General features: G+C 34.7%; 2 protein-coding genes across 3 annotated transcripts; one reads left to right on the top strand and one right to left on the bottom strand.

Moving 5' to 3' along the window:
* The first annotated feature begins 3,012 nt into the window (after positions 1-3,012).
* LOC147409212 (filament-like protein (DUF869)) lies at positions 3,013-10,864 on the top strand. 2 transcript variants are annotated; one of them, XM_086426510.1, is made up of 6 exons: positions 3,013-3,580; positions 5,562-5,673; positions 6,698-6,839; positions 6,979-9,358; positions 9,470-9,530; positions 10,068-10,864. In XM_086426510.1, exons 2-6 carry the CDS (start codon positions 5,575-5,577, stop codon positions 10,572-10,574), a joined length of 3,189 nt encoding a protein of 1,062 aa, XP_086282636.1. In that variant the 5' UTR covers positions 3,013-3,580; positions 5,562-5,574; the 3' UTR covers positions 10,575-10,864. The 2 variants fall into 2 exon arrangements, with proteins under 2 accessions (XP_086282636.1, XP_086282627.1); XM_086426501.1 differs by having other exon boundaries at positions 3,014-3,579; positions 5,558-5,673.
* Positions 10,865-11,511: 647 nt separating this feature from the next.
* LOC147409211 (protein IN CHLOROPLAST ATPASE BIOGENESIS, chloroplastic-like) lies at positions 11,512-15,898 on the bottom strand. The gene is made up of 11 exons (XM_086426522.1): positions 15,681-15,898; positions 15,250-15,333; positions 13,625-13,699; positions 13,478-13,520; positions 13,263-13,320; positions 12,945-13,112; positions 12,802-12,864; positions 12,605-12,699; positions 12,432-12,513; positions 12,023-12,133; positions 11,512-11,892 (listed from the first exon to the last, which is right to left on the bottom strand). Exons 1-11 carry the CDS (start codon positions 15,793-15,795, stop codon positions 11,752-11,754), a joined length of 1,035 nt encoding a protein of 344 aa, XP_086282648.1. The 5' UTR covers positions 15,796-15,898; the 3' UTR covers positions 11,512-11,751.
* Between the last annotated feature and the right edge of the window lie 2,978 nt (positions 15,899-18,876).

Genomic DNA, 18,876 nt, shown 5'->3' with positions numbered 1-18,876 from the left:
ATTACAAGGAAATGGAATAAACCATTGTTAGAAGTTTAGGAGGGAAATCAAGGGATTTTAGTGAGAGTTTGATTACAATAACATATATGCTTTATGGCATATTAGTTGGTTTCATTGGTTGCATTTAGAGTTACTTGAAAATTAGGTTACCAATTACTAAAAAACAAGCCACATCATATTTGTGTAGCTTATAAGATAATTTAGAAAGAAATGGAGTTCAGAATCTGTGGATTTATGACAAGAAGTTGAAAACGAGAGCACGTGATAATTATTTCAACGAAATGGAATAAACTCAATATTCCACACCATTATCACGTGCTTATGGTACGTTGGTTCATCTCATTAGTCGGTATCAAAATCAGCATCACATTTACATTACGGTTCAAACCTCAAAAAGAGCAACATTGATCGTGAAAAGCTTACTTGGAGGATCTCATGAACATGGTATTAAAATAAAATTTGGCACATAATAAGCCATCAATCCATCACAAACAGTGGTTACACGATTATGGTGGTGTGTTATGAACCCACATACAAAAGAATTTTAATTCGTGTTTTTGGTGTAATGGTTGAATTATTATCAAGATTTTATTAAGTACTATGTGACCAAAATAGGAGCAAAAAGTAATATTTTCTTTAAAGGAGATCAAAGTCAAAAAATATATAAGACAAGATATCTCTAATTTTCAACATAAAAGCATGCGTACCTCAAAGGAACTGTGTCTCTATGTTCATTTATTTTGACACATTGGAAGTTGGAAAAGTTGTCCGTGGGTGTATATTTCTACCCTGACTGGGGCACTGTCCTTCACAGCGTACACTGCACAACTATCCTTACAGTCTATTAATTTGGACCACCAAATTCTGCGACCCCACCCCACCGCAAGTGTTGCTTGGTTGTATGCCGTACATATGGAAAACAAAAATGTTTTAAGGTCTTGTTAACGTGTGCCCTAAGGGCATGCATTAAAGTGCAATAAATACATTTTAGAGATTGAATTTTGTCCTGAAAATATTCTTTAAAAAAATTTCTTTTACCGAAATACACTGAGATTCTAATTTTCAAAGTATATTTATTACACTTTAAGGGCACATGTAAACAAAATCCAATGTTTTAATTGAAATATTTTTTTACCGACTTTTTTCATAACAGATCTTACCACTCACATGAGCCCACATTCATTTTCGTGTATTGAATGGCATTCCTAATTAACAAAATTACATTTTTGTTAGGCTTGACGTGTTACAGGGTAGAGAAGATTATTTCCATATTTTCCCTTATAAATGAAAAAAAAAAATTGTCCTTATCTTAGTTCTTTATTCACAAGTGACATGTGTTCTCATATTAAGACTTGTAGATTTGACCATCCTCGGAGTGTACTCTTTATCATTTCAAAATATATGATTTTGTAAAAATAAAATAAATAAGAAATTTATTTTGAAATTGAAAAAGTAAGATTTATCAATAATTTTCTTAAACTTAAGAGAGAATATGTCTATGTCAGTAGTGCTTAGATTTTGATCAATAGAAAACTCAAATAACAGAAAAGAAAAAAAATGTAAAATACATGATTCGTTCTCTTTTCTCACTTTTACTTTTTCTTATTCTTCTTATATATTTTTTTCTTGTTATATTTGTACCTTGTAAATTGTTAGTTTGTGGTCTTGTATTCTATTTATGATATTTAATGGCAAAAGGACTAAACGTCAAGGAGTCAAGATCGTGGTCCCAATCTTTTATGTTGACTTTTTTTACTTAATTTTATGACTATTAGAGACAATTTTATCTATGAATGACTTCTACATTAATAACAAACTCATTGTAGGATTTCTATGAAGGGTTTTTAACTATCTGTGGGAAAGTAAGATTATAAGATTTTAACCTTGGTTTTATATATAGGGTCAGGTTCAAGGGACATATGAGAAAACATATGTAAAAACAATGTAACAGTAATAAATTTTCAAAATATGGTTAGAAATTTCGGATTGAGCTGATTTTTAGTGAGGATGATCTCTATGATGAGAAGATCATCCGGAAAAAAAAAATCAGTCCAATCTGAAACTTCTAACCCCATTAAAAGTGATTTAGAATGTCGATCGTCGATTTTTTGTTAATTTTTATCAATAATTTGTAAATCACTTTTGATGAATTTAGAAGTTTCTGATCGAGCTGATTTTTTATGAGGATGATATTCTCATCATAGTGACCATCCTCTCAAAAAATCAGCTCAATTCAAAACCTCGAATCCATATTTTGAAAAACCACTGTTTTTTCATATGTTTTTACATATGGCCCTTGAACCGCCCTCTTATATATATATAATGTTAATTTTGTGTCATTATCTTTTTATTTTTTATTTACAATATATTTTCATTATTATTTTCAAATTTTAGACCCTATTTTCTATAATTTTACACTAATTTAAAGGATACCATCATGGAATCCAACTCGATTATGAACAGACCCCTTAGTTAAAACCACCAAAGTTTAAATGTAGGAAGAAAAGTGTACATTAAAAATATAGAAAGTATTCTTTAATATCTATCATATTAGTCATTTAGTTGGCGTTAACAAGAAGCTATTTAGAGATCATCAAAGCTAAAAAGGAGATTATTGTTACTGTTATTAGTTGGCATCCACCCAAGAATCTTACAAAGAAAAGTAGGGACCATTTGTCAAATTAATCATCATTTCAGTACCAAATAAAATAAAATAAAATAAAAGCTGGAAGAACCTCTCAATAAAAAACAAAGTAGAAAAAGATATTAAAAAAAGTATCATATTTGTTTGATAACTTGACAAAAAGAAGAAAATGCCAATAACCTAAAGGCCCTAACTTGAGTTAATTAAAGTATAAGGATTCAAAAGCTTCCTATTGTGATTCGCTCTAAATTAGAATAATATATGATCACTTAACCCACAACCGAACCCTTTCAGGAGGGCCTTCAGTGTGACCTGACGATGGGGTCTGCTGTTGGTTTCCATTGAAGACAATAAACCTAGATACACCAAACTTCGGTCCCACGAGATATCGTCGGTTTGATAAGTGTGGTTTTTAGCCGTTTGATTTGGATCAATCTTAAAAGTTTTTCTTAGTTGTTGAATTAGAGCCGTTGCATTTGTGTACTGGATAAAGGGGTTACTAGTCAACAGCCACGTGTCACTTTAATAGAAAGTGACATAAAGGGTTTTGGTATCCAATGGTCTATCAAATTTGGTCTTCATGTAACACGATAATGACACCCGCGCTTCCGCTCCATCCCATCAAAGCAACAGCCAAACATCTGCAAAATCTCTCCGCACGCGTCACTCGTGGCAGATCCTAGCCGACACTCTCTCACTCTCTCTCCTTCTCTTCTGACCTCATTTTCTTTACTTTCTTTATTTTCAACAACTCTCTCTCTCTCTCTCTATCTCTCTTAAATAAGAGACTATTTCACTTCACCTTCTCATGTCTCTCGAATGGTGTTCTACGCACCTTAGCTTCAACTGTAGTTTACCTTTCGGTCTCAATCTTCGCTCTTATGCTTAATTGTATGATCCATGAACAGTAAGCAGTATCTGCTAAACTGCGCCAGGTGAGGAGCTACAATAACTCCAAAAAACTCTTCTCCACTTGATTATGTTTCTGTTCAATTTTTATTTTATTTTTTTAATTTATTTATTACGTTTGTTTTCAAAGCCTAATCACACTGTTTGTTTCTTTATATTTTTTATACTTTTGATGCACGATCTGATTTTCCTTCAAAATAAAAAACACGAATGTAATTTTTTCATCTTTTTCCCTATAAAATTGTCTGTTATATTCTGCAATTTCTTCATCTCATGCAGAGGTTTGTGTCTTAGTTTTGTTGATTATGAAACATAAATCTCTTGATCTTGAATTGTTCAGTGTTCAAAACCTCACATGGCTCCTTGCAATCTTTTACACTGAATCATGGATTAGTATCTTTAAAATCAGGATTTTTTTCTAATTCTCTGTTTCTTCCCGATTCAGAGTAAAAGCTTTCTATAAAAGGCAGAATTTTGTACGGAAATTTCTGTACATTAGGACATTATATAATGTCTTAATTAAAAATCTAAAATTTGTGCATTTCTTGTTGGCCTCCTATCTTCAACTCTCACAAATCGGAAAACTTAGAAAACGACTTTATTCCTTAATCTAGAATTCTAGACAAGATTTTATGTATCAAAAGAATTAGTAAACTGTACACAAGTGTTCTTCTTTTGGCTTCTTCATTAATCGGACGAATCTTAACATTCACTCGCTATGCATACAATTTCCTTAATACGGACTTAGGCTGATTGATCCTTAATTAATTAATATATGTGATGTGTACATTCTTGATGAATTTATTTATTTATTTATACAAAGTGATATTTTATACCATTATGTTAAAAGATAATTTCTAGTAATTGAATTATTCATGTGGATTTAATATTGAAAGTTCCTTCTCATGTGGTGGTTCAGTCAAAATGCACTCAAATAGCTAACAATTGTTAGCGATGCAGTTCAATATATTTTTTTTTATAAGTAAAATTTCACTATATAAAAGGACGGTTGAGATGACCAACTAGAAAGAAATGCTGCATCAAATATTTTTTTTCCTAGCTTAGGTACTCCAACACCATACATTTTATAGAACGAAGCATCTTTCTCAACTAAATTGTTGTTTGGTAATCTGACCACATTGCTTTGAGCACACTTTGAGCTGGGAAGCGCTTCTGTGTGCTAAAAGAAGTGTTTGTTAACGTGTTTCACTCCTGATTCTCGCTTTTGCGGGAATCAAGACCACTTGAAGCGGAAAAATAATGCTTCCAACTTTGGATTCGACTTCCTCTGGGGGTAGGTACTATGAAAGGAAGTTGATCATGGATTATCAATAAATCTACAATTTATTCTTCCAGGTTGATGCCCGAGTGGTTAATGAGGATGGACTGTAAATTCATTGGCAATATGCCTACGCTGGTTCAAATCCAGCTTGGCCCAATAATTTGCCGATTCATCATGAAATAATCTAACTAATTTGTCCCATGCCGGCTGGTAGCCGACCTTCTAAACATAATTTTTCAATTTTACATGTTGGACAATATGCCCTCATAAAATGTCAATAATTTCAATTGTACCCTAATCTCATTATTATGCATAAAAGAGAATTTTTATCATTATAACAGAATCCAGTAATTGGAAGTTGTTTTACCAAACAATAATCTCAGCCTCTACACATAGCACACCACTTCTTTAGCCTGGTTACCAAATGATACTTTACCCAGACGCAGTTCTCAGCTTTTGTTTCCAACGTTTCCCAGCACAGAAGATGGCAACAATTTCAAACAGGGCCTAAATTTTTATTAGGAAATTAAATGCAGTAGATTTCTCAAAAGGTTCTTTTGAAGTTCTTGTCGAATGTATGGTTCTTCCACATGAATGGTGTTTCTCATTTGATTGTTTACTTACTCAACATTCAGCTTGCCTATTTAGATATTAAATAAATATTTTACTTTTCTTTGGTCTGGTTTCTTTCTCATGAAATTCTCCCTGCTTTATTTGAATAGCAAGAGTTAGTGAAATCATGGACCACAAGTCATGGCTTTGGAGGAAAAAATCTTCAGAAAAGACAATTGTTGTAAATGATAAAGTTAATCCCTCATTGATAAGTAACGGAGAAGAGGTAATTGAAGCGCCTCCTATATATTCAATTAATTTTTATTCTTTAACTTGCTTTTTTTATTTATTTATGCAGATACACAAATGTTAGATATTTGCATATTTTCAACGTAAAAAAATTATTACCCATGGTGGATTTTATAAGGCAAAATCTCAATCTTGCTTTGAAAAGTCACATGTTTGCTTTGAGGTCATCTTGATTGATGGCACTTGGGGATGATTCATTTTTCATTCTCTACTTGCTGCCCTGACATTTATTTCATTCAGGACATAGGGGATGTATTTTTAAGGTATTAAGAGGGGAGATTGCATAAAGTATATATATCCCAAGGATATCACTTTTTATGTGCATTAATACAATTGTTGCACCATTAATTCTACTCTCAACTATTCCAATCATGCTAAGGATACATTGCATCCTTAGTTTTCATATGCAATTAGTAGGAAGACCTCCATACTCTTGGCTACCCAATTTAGTAAGCATTTTCTTCTTTCCTCTTTTTTATCGTCCAGTTTATGGCTGAAAATTGACATTTTTTTCCGCTCTGTTCATGGGGATTATCATCTTCATCCCTGCAAAATGTTATGCTTCTCGACAACATTTGTTGCTCTATGGGTGGCTTATACCACTTCTATGTGCCCTTACATTGTAAGGAGAGACTAGAAAAAAATTGGTTGCTATGGACTTCTGTGGATGGTTGTATCATGTTATGTTGATGATTCCATAAGCCTGCTTCTCCCTATGAGAACTGAACACATCTCTTCTACCTGTATCCTATTCTTCATCTCCATACTATATGTACCATTAAGACAGCTTTTGACCTACTTTTTCCATGAACTCTTGGAAGTACATGTTGAGAAAATTAAATTTTATGCATTAGTCATTGTTGGGATTGGATCAGATTTAATGTTTATATGTGCTAATTAGCTGAATGTTTTCAAGATTAACTTTTTCTTATACATGAGAAACACCATAATCAAATATATCTGCTATGAGGCTGTACTAATGTTTCTTTAATTAAATTCAGGTACTTGCTACTGATAAAGAAATCGAATGGAAGACATCAGTGAAAAGTCTAAATGAGAAGCTATCTTCTGCCCTCTCTGAATGTAATGCCAGAGATGATCTTGTGACAAAACATGCAAAAGTTGCAGAAGAAGCCCTTGCAGGTTATTTTATTGCACCATTTCACCCTACCCGATTCTTTCATGGAACTTATTCCTGTTGTCGTGTGTGCAGATTGATAAAGAAATTTGTTAGATTTTTTTTTTTAATTAGTTGATATCGTTCATATATTATATTATTTAGGCTGGGAGAAAGCAGAAGCAGAAGCAGTGTCTCTCAAGAAAGAATTAGATGAAGCTTTGCAGCAGAGAGTAGCCACAGAAAAAAGGGCAGTCCACTTGGATGCGGCTCTGAAGGAATGTATGCAGCAGTTACGCTTTGTTCGGGAGGAGCAGGAGCAAAGAATTCACGACGCCGTTACGAAGACAACAGGAGAACATGAAAAAACACAGATGGTTTTAGAGGAGAAGTTAGCAGAAACAAATAAGAGGCTTTCCAAATTAGAAGTTGAGAATATGAATTGGAGTAAGTCCCTTCAAGCCAAGGAGAAACTGATTGAAGACTTAAATGAACACAATTCTCAGGCAGAAGCAGATTTTAATGCATTAATGGCTAGACTAGATTCCACTGAGAAAGACAACGCCTCTATGAAATATGAGCTTTGCATGCTTGAGAAGGAACTTGAGATTCGGAGTGAAGAGAGAGAATTTAATCGTCGATCAGCTGATGCATCACATAAACAACACTTGGAAAGTGTGAAGAAGATTGCAAGGTTAGAAACAGAATGTCAGAGATTGCGTCTCTTGGTTCGAAAACGATTGCCAGGACCGGCTGCTTTGGCAAAAATGAAGAATGAAGTTGGGATGCTGGAAAAGGAACCAGGCGAGACAAGGAGGAGAAAGTCGAATCCTCCGATGGGTGCTTTGATGGTGAAAGAAGTTTTGCAAGACAGTCCCAATAAGAGGATCAATTATCTAATCGAGCGGTTATGTGCTATGGAAGAAGAAAACAACATGTTGAAAGAAACACTATCGCATAAAAACAGCGAACTCCAATCTTCAAGAACCATGTATGCACGCACAGCTTCCAAATTGTCACAGTTCGAGGTTCAGTTTGCAGAATTGTCAAAAGGTCAAACAACCACAGAATTGTCTCTTTCTTCAATATCTAAGGATGACGGCAATGAAGATGCTGAATCATGGGCTTCTGCTTTACTTTCAGAGCTGGAGCATTTCAGAAGTGAGAAACCAAGGGGGCCACCGTCATGTAAAACTGTTGGGGGTTCAGACATTAGTCTGATGGATGACTTTCTTGAGATGGAAAAATTAGCAATAGTTTCTGTCGATAAACCTGTTGGAGGTTCCCATGTTTCTTCAAGTGAAAGCAATACATTTTTGGCCTCGTTGGAAACTGAACTCGAGGTGAATCACTCGAAAGCAACTGGTAAGGAACTTGTTCCAGTTGTTAATAGTTACTCAGGCTTCAGTGACACAAACCAGGAATCACAACTGAAAAAATATCCTAGTTGGCTGCAACTTATATTGAGAACAGTTTTGGAGCAGAATCGTGTCACATTGAGAACTCCTGATGAAATTATTGAGGATATCAGACTTGCTTTGGCAGATATCAAAATTATTGATGCAAGGAAGAAGTCAAGTGTTTCCAGCCCATCAGAGTCCCCACATATTAGTGGTTACATCTCTTGGAGATCTCCAAATGCCTCTCCAGTGGTGGATTCATTTGATACAATGCCTGTTATGAACGTCTCTTCAAAGGAAATAAGTGCTCAACAGCATGAACCAAGTCTGAGTGAATCAATCTGCAAAATAATCGAGCTTATTGAAGGAATTAGTCAATCATCTTTAACTGATTATAGTAGTCAACAAATCTTGTCAGAAGATAATGGGAGTTCTTTACCAGGCTACATGGTTCGTGTTTTCCAATGGAAAAGTTTTGAACTCAATGCAGTTCTAGAACAATTTGTTCACACTTGTGGTGATCTCTTGAATGGAAAAGTTGATCTTGAGAAATTTGCCCGAGAATTGACTTCAGCTTTAAACTGGATTATGAACCATTGCTTTTCACTTCAAGATGTTTCAAGCATGAAAGATACAATCAAGAAGCATTTTGATTGGGATGAATCACGAGGTGAAAGTGAACTTGGAATTGGAAAGAGTGGTTCTTTTTCAGAAGGAGAGAATACGAACAGCCGAAATTATTTATCCCACATGGAGGTAATACAATCAAATCTGAAAGAAGAAAATAAGAAATTAAAGGATGAGCTAAGGAAAATGGAATCTGGAAAGAAAGATTTGGAAAGGGGTCTCCAGTCAGCAACTGATAAGACTGATGTGTTGATGTCTCAATTTAGAGAATCAGAAAAAGCTATTGTTGATTTACAAAAAGAAGAAACTTCGATAGAAACAAAGGGGATGATTGAGGATCAAATTGAAAATCTGAAGTTGCTTAATGAAGATCTCAATACCCAGCTAACAGTTGCCAAAGTTGAATTAAATGAGGCACGCCAAAAGTTTTCATCTCTGGAAGTAGAGCTGGACGATAAAAGTAACTCTTGTCAAGAGTTGGAGAGTACATGCCTTGAACTACAGCTCCAATTAGAAAGGTACATAACTGACTTCATATTATCTTACTTGCGTGACAACTAAACACGAGTTTTTCCTCCATTAATGAAAATTCTCAGATTTCTAAATTATCTTAATTATATGATTCACAGTGTGGCAAAGAAGGAAACTCCGAAGTATGATACAGATCAAGAGGGAAGGCAACTTCAAAATGTAAGATTCCATCTTCTTAAATCACCTATATTGGTTTGATGATTGAAACATGCAGCAAGTTAGAATATTTTTTTCATATTTATTCTCCGATGTTTTGTATTGTTAAAATATGTAATTTCATGGTTAGGAAACCTGAGAAAAACTCATATGTTTTGGGAAAAAACAGAAAGCGATGGCTGTTGTACTTGGCTGAGTATGGAGAAGGGAGTGTCAAAGCTCCCATTCTTACCTCAGTTTTTCTTTTTATAGGTAAAAGAATTTGTTAAAACCAGCTTGTTTTACTGGAAGAAGAAAAAATTGAATTTCTTTTCCAAAAGAATAAAAAGGAAAAATGTTAAATTAAGTCAAAGCTTGGTTGTTCAGATTTATTAATTATACATTTGCAGAATTACTGGCTAGGGGTGATTCAAATTATGAGTTAATCTTTGCTGGGATTTGAATCCAAAATTTTCACATACACTCATGGTTAAGTGCTCTTAGTTACAAGTTGTACTTAAAAATTCAAATTGGTTGATGATATGTTAATCAACTTTGCAGGACTGGGAGATCACAGCAGCTTCAGCAAAGTTGGCAGAGTGTCAGGAAACCATCTTAAACCTTGGTAAACAGTTGAAGGCTTTGGCTTCACCAAGGGAAGCTTCCCTATTAGACAAAGTTATCTCCGCCCCCACCACCCCCACCACCACCGATAACAAGAACATCCGTGCTTCCTTACTTGATCAAATGCTAGCAGAGGATGATGCTGAAGCTGAGGATCTCCAATCCCCCAAAATGAAGGAAATTATATGTACCACAGACACTCGGAAACCTCCCTCTTATCCTTTAGACAGCCTCAATGCTGCCCATGCTCCCAGCAAACCCGAGAAACCTCTAGAGCGTTTTAATTCAAACGAAACAAAATACCGTACCGATAACACTGCAAGAAGTACCTTGGCAATTGTACCTAGTAAGAAACGCGGAGGAGGTGGTGGGGGTTTGCTAAGGAAGCTACTGATGCGAAGGAAGAAAAGTAACAGTAAGATGTCTCTCCCCATGGTTGCATGACTCACCCACACTGGAATAGTAACAAAGAAAAGGGGGGCAGTATTTGTGGTTTGGTTTGCTGACTTCTGTGTTGGGTTGTTGCACCTTTAGAATAGGAATAGGAAATAATGAAAGGTGGTTTCACAGGTTCTTTACCGATTGAAGCCTGCGAGCTGTGTAGAATTATGTGAGGTGTTTGTATTGCCTTGTTGTATGCATTTGTGGTGTATATATTTTTGAGGGCAAGATACTTGAGACTATATATATATGGATAAATAACCAAATACAACTTAGTCATATTGTTTGTGTAACTTTACTGGTGTGAGGTGTGAGTTAAAGGTGTGTTTGGTTGCAGGGATGACCCTCATCATGGTTACTGTGACACTTTTTTTTCTTTTCTGGGAGTGATTTGTTCTAGGATATGTATTCTGCAGTTTTGCAATGGCATATTACTCTATCCATCTCTCTGGGTGGGTGTGGAAAGAGTTCATTCTCTTTCAAAACTAGGTGATCGAAAGAGGGAAAAAAGGGCCATAAAGACCAAATGATGGAAATCCAATTGTCTTAAACTACCCAGCGCCATGCCAACACTCCCCTTTAAGACAGGCACTAAATGAAAGAAACATTGGGGGGGCCTGTTTGTAAAGAGATTTTATTGCACAGAAGCCAGACCTCCAAACATAGAGAAAAGGTTGGAGGGTCTCACCAGGACTTCTATCCAAGTTGGAACCATTCATGGGAATGTCAAAAGTTGAGGGACGTGAACTGTTTGGCTCGGGCATTCGACAAACTGACTCGAGCGATTTACAAGTCAGTGGACTGCATGGCAAAACAAACCAATATGGCGCCAAAAGACTTATATTATTCCATATTAATAAAGCCAAAACATCTCATGTTCGTGATTTCTACATAGCAGGCAGAAAGGAGTTCTTGTGGGGTGAGAAATAGATTTGAGTCATCCTCAAAATATCCACTGTTAGTGTATTAAAGAAAAAACTCAGTAATAACATGTTGGGGGCATTCTCTCCATCAAGTGCTAACCGCACATATGAGCAAATCTTTGTTTAAATACAATGGCAAAGAGAACAAGTAATGGTAAAATCTCACAAATAAAATATCAGGACTAGAGACTAGACATTTCCCAACTAATTCTATTGACCCAGTAACAAAAGTCATAGATCTTGCCCTTCATCAGTAATCAATCTCTGTACAGTATAAATCTAGCAATATCATGGACCCCAGCCTCCTTATAACATTCAGCGATTTGCTCTTCGAAGTCGGACCAGGTCCCTTCAATAGAGGCTAAATCCAACAGAAATGCAGCTACATCCAGTGCCACCTGCACATGCAACCAAACACAACTACTAACAAATATCTATGAAAGAATGTACTCTCCTACCGACTCTCTCCTAGCTTCAAAGCCCGAAATTTGACAACCAATTAAGAAAAAAAATGTGTTAGAATAAAACCTGAGCGGGTGCCTTCCCTTTCTTGAGATCTTCTTGCCTTCCCTCTTCCGTTACCTTCTCCTTTATGTATTCAATTTGCTCGTCATCCCATTGTGCAATTTCCGCGACTTCCTGAACAAGGCTAACCAAAAATTGTTGTAAACAGAAGAACATAAACCAATGATTTTTCTGTGTGTTTTAGAATACGGTTAACCAACATGTTAACTAATCGATTATGATAAATTGGTTCAGATTTTGCAGTTTTTTCTGCAGTACCGCAACGTGACAGGAGCATGAAAGGTTCAAGAATTAGTTTTCTTTTTTAAGGGCTAAAATCACTTATTTTGGCTTTTTGACCCCATATTGTAGGGTGGATCTCAAAAGATATAGAAGGAAAGAAAAAAGAAATGGTCGTTAACGGATTCGATACCTGGTATTTGCAGCCCAATGTCCACCATGGTGATTTCAATGACCCTCTTGCAGCATCCTTTGCTTCTATCTTACGCCCAACCCTACAAGGAAGCGTTAGAAATCAATTTGAAGGCATTCACAGAACATGCAAAATGCATTTTTTAGATCTAATCAGACAAGACTCCTACGAACTTCAGCAAGACCTCTGCATTAAACACAAAAGGCCGTCCAAATCCCGGAAAATGCTCCTTCTTTGTATAGAATTCTCCAGTCACCAATGCTGAAACCTTCCATCCATAAAGAAAAATTTATTAAGAAAAGTAACCTAATTAAACCAATGTTCTTGAACATGCAATAACCCAAATCATGGATTCTTTAGAAGGCCTCACCTGGTCACCTTTCTCAAAATGTTGCATCACTTTGCGCTCTAAGACATCCGGAAACAAACCAACCTGAAAAAGGACAAAATAGATTAAGATAATTTATCTAGTGGGTTCGGGATGTAATAGAAAATAGATATCCCTTATTGTACCTTTTTCAAAAGATAGATATCGAGATTTGAAATCTGAGACTCGGCGAAGTCACCCCTTCTGTAAAGCAGTTTACCAGCCACAGATGATGCATCATATAGCTGACTATTACTCTCATGAAAGTTGTTGGCATCTTCTTCAACTAGGATTCTATGTATGTATTGATTTACCTGTATTTGGAGGACCCAGAAGGATACAAGTTAGAATTTCCTGGACAAATAACAAAAGTCCTAAAAGCCTCCAAATGATTCAAAAATGAAAACCAGCAATCTTTTCGTGCAAAACAATGACTTTGTTATTTTTTCAGTTTAATGTCTTACATTCTTGGCTAAAAGCCACACCCCATGCTTACGGACTTCCACAACTGGCATCTCCATCCTATGCAAATATCAAAGAATGGAGATAAATTATGCAAAACCAACTTCAATGAAGCTAAATACTCCTATTTCTGAGTAGAGCTGAAGTAACCGCTAAAAATAATAGTCTGACTACATCAGAAAAAAATAAATAAAAGACAAAAGATTGGATAACTTACCCAGGAGGAGCTGTAGGCCATCGCAGCAATGCAGTTACAGCACCTATTAACAAAAGGTAGATAGAATGGTATTTGGGCAATAGTTTCAATTTTATATCAGTGGGCATGAGTAGCTAATAACATAAGTGCTAAGTGTTTCATCTGAACCTGAGTGGTTTTCTGATATAGGAATAACAAGGGGTATCAACCCTTTCCGAGCTCCAGGAGAGACGATGGTTTCACCTGTTACAGGACAAGAAAAAAAATTACTGAAACAGAAGAAAAAGGTTTTCCTCACAATGAAAGTATGTTAACATAAGGAGAAAAAAAGCTTTGTATCTTCAAAGTTATATACATATCACGACGGGCGGATTTACAGTGGGAGCCTTGCCCCCAATTTTTTTTTTGAAAACAACATTGTCCTCTTGGTAATTGGATATATTTTAAGTTTGCCCCCACATCCAGCCCACTCAAGGTTTATTAGAGCCCCTTCTATTTGGTTGGTATTTGGCAGTTGCCCCCACCCCCAATGACGATATTGCCCCTTGACTTAGGTCATCTATTATAGACTAACGAGAAGTGACCTAAATGCTATCTTCTTCAACCTCTAACAAAAACAATTGAATTTTCTCCTCAATTTCGCGGTCTTCAACCTTATCATGCAACTATAGGCAACCCCTCTACGAGAAAATCCTGGTTCCGCTCGTGTCACGAGCCAAATATGATTCAACAAATGAGACTCGGGCAGATTCACAACTCAATACAAACATATGTTGCCTACAATTCAAATGCACAGGAGCAGATCATCGTACTATGGTAATTAAATATTGTATTCCTTTATTGGAGACCTATATCACAAGGAACGAATCAGCCCTCACTTTAATTACAATGAAGACTTGACATTTCATAGGTACTAGGTGTTTGACCTCTGTACATCACATGTTATATATTGGGAGAGCACAAAATGTGAGCCCTAACTAAACTATCGGGGAGAAGCAAAAAATTCTGTTTACTATTTTTTTTTTTGACATGTAACTTTTGTGTTTTGCTGAGTTGAAAATCCAAGTCAGAGAACAAATCATACAATCTTAACTAATAGAACTTCGAATTCTAGGAAGTACAAAAAGAGCTCTTAACTCTCTCAATACAAACAAAGCCCCATCCAAAGATAAAATCCTCTAAGAACAAGCCTCTAAAGAATTCAAGGATTAGTGCGTGAAGGAGGAAAAGGAAATGAAAACATAAGTGAAATTTATAATGATATAACAATGAGCAGGCAAAGGCAAAGGCAATCCAGAAACATTCGACAAATGTCCCATGAACTCCTCTGCAGACCCTTGTTTGATCAGATCTACCTAAAAATTCAACGAGTATTTGGGAAAAACTATGGGGAATGCCATTTAGTGACCTGTCACGTGAACTTGAGGTAAGCTAAACTAGCTTCTTAGTTTGTGGATTCTCATGCTAATGTAGCTCATTCAATCATAAAATGTGCATCTATGCAATAGCCTTTCATTACATTGATTTTAACCATGGACTAAGTTTAGAATTAAACGACAAAGCAAGAAATCTCCTAGTTTGGTATTTAACACTGGACACAATCGAAAAACACCCCACACCAAATGGGTGTGCTTTGGATATGATGAAGTTACGAGGCCAAAAGGCGGGCAGCCACTATAAGTTCATCTTGAATTAATGTTTGATGATTCAAAATGAAAAATTAACTTAGTAGCCATCACATTGTATACCAATGTGGATGAGAAAAAGGGAGTGTTGAGCAGCACATCACATACCTCTTGTTTGAAGCATTTTGAGCAAACAATGCAGATGTTCGGGAGGTTTAGTTGCCGCCACATCTTTAACGAACGATATATGATCTGCATTTTGTTTCACTAATGTTAAATTCATGTTATGGATCTAATCAAATTAAGATAACTGTGTATACTATGGTACATTAGATGATTATCAAGACTAAGACTAGATCAGTTAGTTATATTAGAATAAAATAATTATTATACGATGCTACTTATGCAGACAAATTGTAACATATTAAAAGAAAATCATCATATGTGATTGTGACAATGAAATTAGATGAAAACTCGAAAATATCCTGGAAAATGAGACTAGTATACTAATTGCTTCTCCGAGTTATCAATCAATCAAAATTTAATCTAAAACTAATCTACTACATTCATAGATGCAATTTAGAGAGAGAGAGAGAGACCAGAAGATACGGAAGTAGAAGAGCATCTAATATTAGGTATGCCTCGGCGGAGAAATAGTTTGGGAAGTGCGGTCGCACATGGACCTCCGCTCACCACTCCCCCACCAACCTTCATTCCACAACTTCTCTCTCTCTCTCTCTCTCTCAAGTCTGAAGAACCATCTTATTATCTGATATCTCTGTGGTATGGAGCAAATTAGACCGTAAGAACTGTCTACCAAACATTTGTCGAATACTCGATATGGAGATAGGATATTTAAGGATGTGAGAGATGAGGTGTATATTTGAGGGACAGAAACCCTTTCTTTACTATAATAGTAAGGAGAAAAACCAAAACAAAAACAAAAAAAAACCGTTACTAAGCATCATGGACCATTAAAAAAAGACCTCGAGATGTGCAAATAATATCTCAAGACTTATTACAAATCTTGAGGAGTTGTTTGCGTATCTCGATATGTTTATGGTGGATGATCTTTTTTTTATCTCACCATCATAGTAAGGCTAGTTGGACTTTTGAGGGGAATATACTAGTACCTAAGCTGGCAATGATCCTAAATATACCATATACTTATTTCTTGGGAAAAAGCATCTATGGGTATGCGCACGCCACCAAGTCAAGATATCCCCCATGTTGATAGCTCACTAATTAATATACTTTGAAAATTCTTGTGATGGGCAAGTGTCCCCAGTGTAAACCCACCCATGCGTGTGTGAGGGCGTGATAAGAAATCCCTCTTGATAGGATTGTGAGTTTAAGTGTGAAATCATTAAATGTTTTAATATTATGCTCAACTAAAAAACACTCTCTTTGAATGGCTTGTGTGATAAGCTATGTGAGTATCAATAATATAATTAATATTGATACCGTGTTTATTTTGATGCCAGTGTTTGAGTGGTGCAAAGTTTTATTTTATTTATTTGTAATTTTCATTCCAAACTGATTTTAACAGAAGTCTTGAAACTTATTTCAAGTAGCTTCTACTTTAGTCTTTACTCTTTCTTAAGTTTACAATTATGGTCAAGTATTATGATTTCGAGTTGTATTGATTGGATCATTTTGTAATCTTTAATTAATTCTTGATTTTTTTTAATAATAATAATAATTTTTTGATGCCTCCACCTGACATACTCCCCCATCGTAGAACCATAGATCATTTGTTTCAGGATACGTAGAACCAAAAATATTTTGTTGTGTATCCCGAGGCAATGATCTATGATTTTGTGATGAGGGTGTATGTCATAGGGGGGCATTAGATTATCATTATTCTTACTTTAATACTTTATGATTAAAATACCCTTTCTTATTAAAGTATTTATGATTTTAGTTAATGAACTTGCTCAAAAACGTCTTCTTTTGATTAATTCTATTCGTCAATTATGCTTCCATTTCTCCTAAAATATTTGCTCGAATACTCCATTTTTCAGACCTTAATGAATGTCTTCTATCTAATAATCCATTTAATTATAAATTAAATGAAAATTTCTATATTAATTATGAGGAAGATATATATTACATGTCTTTTATCTTATGGTAGAAGTAAACCTCCAACATCATGTTAAATTAACACATTGATCTCATTTGCATTTGCATCCACGGATTCACCAAATGTGGTAGCTTTCACCTGGTCCATCCAATCTTTTTATCCCTCTATCTCTTCTCAACTTACAAGTTGAAGAATCGTGAGCTGTCCATATTTTTGTAAACCACTTTTTGGGGTTAGAAGTTTTGTAAACCATAGAGATCATCCTTACAAAAATTTTGCTCATTTTGAAACTTATAACTCGTATAAGACAAAACATGTTTATCAAATAGTTAGTTCTTGATCTTGTCTTATATATATAATAAAACACAATTGTAAAGGCTACTTTACTATAATTTTGTGATGGATAAAAGTCTTATTTTATTGTCTTTTTATCTCTCTATCTCTTCTCAACTTACAAGTTGAAGAATCGCGAGCTATCTATATTTTTGTAAACCACTTTTTGGGGTTAGAAGTTTTGTAAACCATAGAGATCATCCTTACAAAAATTTTGCTCATTTTGAAACTTATAACTCATATAAAAGAAAACATGTTTATCAAATAGTTAGTTCTTTATCTTGTCTTATATATATAATAAAATACAATTGTAGAGTCTACTTTGCTATAATTTTGTGATGGATAAAAGTCTTATTTTATTGTCTTTCCTCTCACCCCCCCCCCCCCCTTCCATTTTTCAATGATACCCCTTAAATTTTACTATTTTCCTCTTTTACTCTATTTTCAATAATACTCATCTAATTTTACTATATTTCATATGTACCTTCTTTCCTCTTTTATCCTATTAACTCACTATATTGTCTTTCCTCACCTCATTTCTTGATAATACTTCTTTAACTTTATATTAATTTTTCTCTTTTACCCCTTGATCTTAATTTTTTATATAATATCCCTCCAAATTTATTATTTTTATTATTTTTACCTCCCTTAATCTTAAAGAGAATATCTGTGTCATAAGCATAAGCACACTTTAGTATATAATAAATAGTAGGTCCCACTCAATTATAGTTTTGTAGGGTCCACACTATTTTTGCATTTCGTTTTTACACCTTTAATTTTATTGTCATTCTCCTTCTCATACCTCATTTTTTCGATAATATCACTTCAATCTTAGTATATTTCCTCTTTTATCTCTTCTTTTTTTCCCAATAATACCCTTTTATCTTTATTATCCTTCATCTTTTACCCCTTTAACCCATTTTATTGTCTTCATCTTTTCCCACTTTCTTTATAATACATCTCCACTTTTATTATATTTCCTCTTTTACTTTCTTAACCTCATAGATTTTTAATAATATCTTTCTAATTTTATTATTTTTTCATTTTTAACCTAATGAGGATAATATTTTTTTGAATCCTTCCCAAATACTTGAAATCTATTTAATTAATGGTTTCAAAATTGGGTATCGTTCACGGATGATGCAAATATTTAATGTTTATAATCTTGCACATTGTCTCGTTTGACAATCAAAATGACTCGAATAATATTTTGAAAAATTCAATTGAGTCAATCAAATTCAATTGCGTCAATTGGGATTTTGTATTTTTACTATATATATATATATATATATATTATTCAAATAAAATATGTTTTTATGACTAAGCATCTTCTAATCTATCATATTTTCCAAAACAAATATAATTGTTTTCCCATATAT

The sequence above is a fragment of the Akebia trifoliata genome, chromosome 2 (genome assembly GCF_017979445.1).
Source record: "Akebia trifoliata isolate Shusen 1 chromosome 2, ASM1797944v1, whole genome shotgun sequence".
In the NCBI taxonomy this organism is placed as follows: domain Eukaryota; kingdom Viridiplantae; phylum Streptophyta; class Magnoliopsida; order Ranunculales; family Lardizabalaceae; genus Akebia; species Akebia trifoliata.
This window is presented reverse-complemented; position numbering and strand designations above follow the sequence as displayed.

Bases quoted from the DNA above. Each gene is read 5' to 3' on its own strand.
- LOC147409212 (XM_086426510.1), top strand. From the start codon at position 5,575: ATGGACCACAAGTCATGGCTTTGGAGGAAAAAATCTTCAGAAAAGACA. The intron at 5,674-6,697 runs GTAATTGAAGCG...AATTAAATTCAG, and splicing joins TGATAAGTAACGGAGAAGAG to GTACTTGCTACTGATAAAGA. The intron at 6,840-6,978 runs GTTATTTTATTG...TATATTATTTAG, and splicing joins TGCAGAAGAAGCCCTTGCAG to GCTGGGAGAAAGCAGAAGCA.
- LOC147409211 (XM_086426522.1), bottom strand. From the start codon at position 15,795: ATGAAGGTTGGTGGGGGAGTGGTGAGCGGAGGTCCATGTGCGACCGCA. The intron at 15,334-15,680 runs GTCTCTCTCTCT...AACAAAATGCAG, and splicing joins TTCTACTTCCGTATCTTCTG to ATCATATATCGTTCGTTAAA. The intron at 12,865-12,944 runs GTACAATAAGGG...GTCCTTTTTCAG, and splicing joins ATATCTATCTTTTGAAAAAG to GTTGGTTTGTTTCCGGATGT.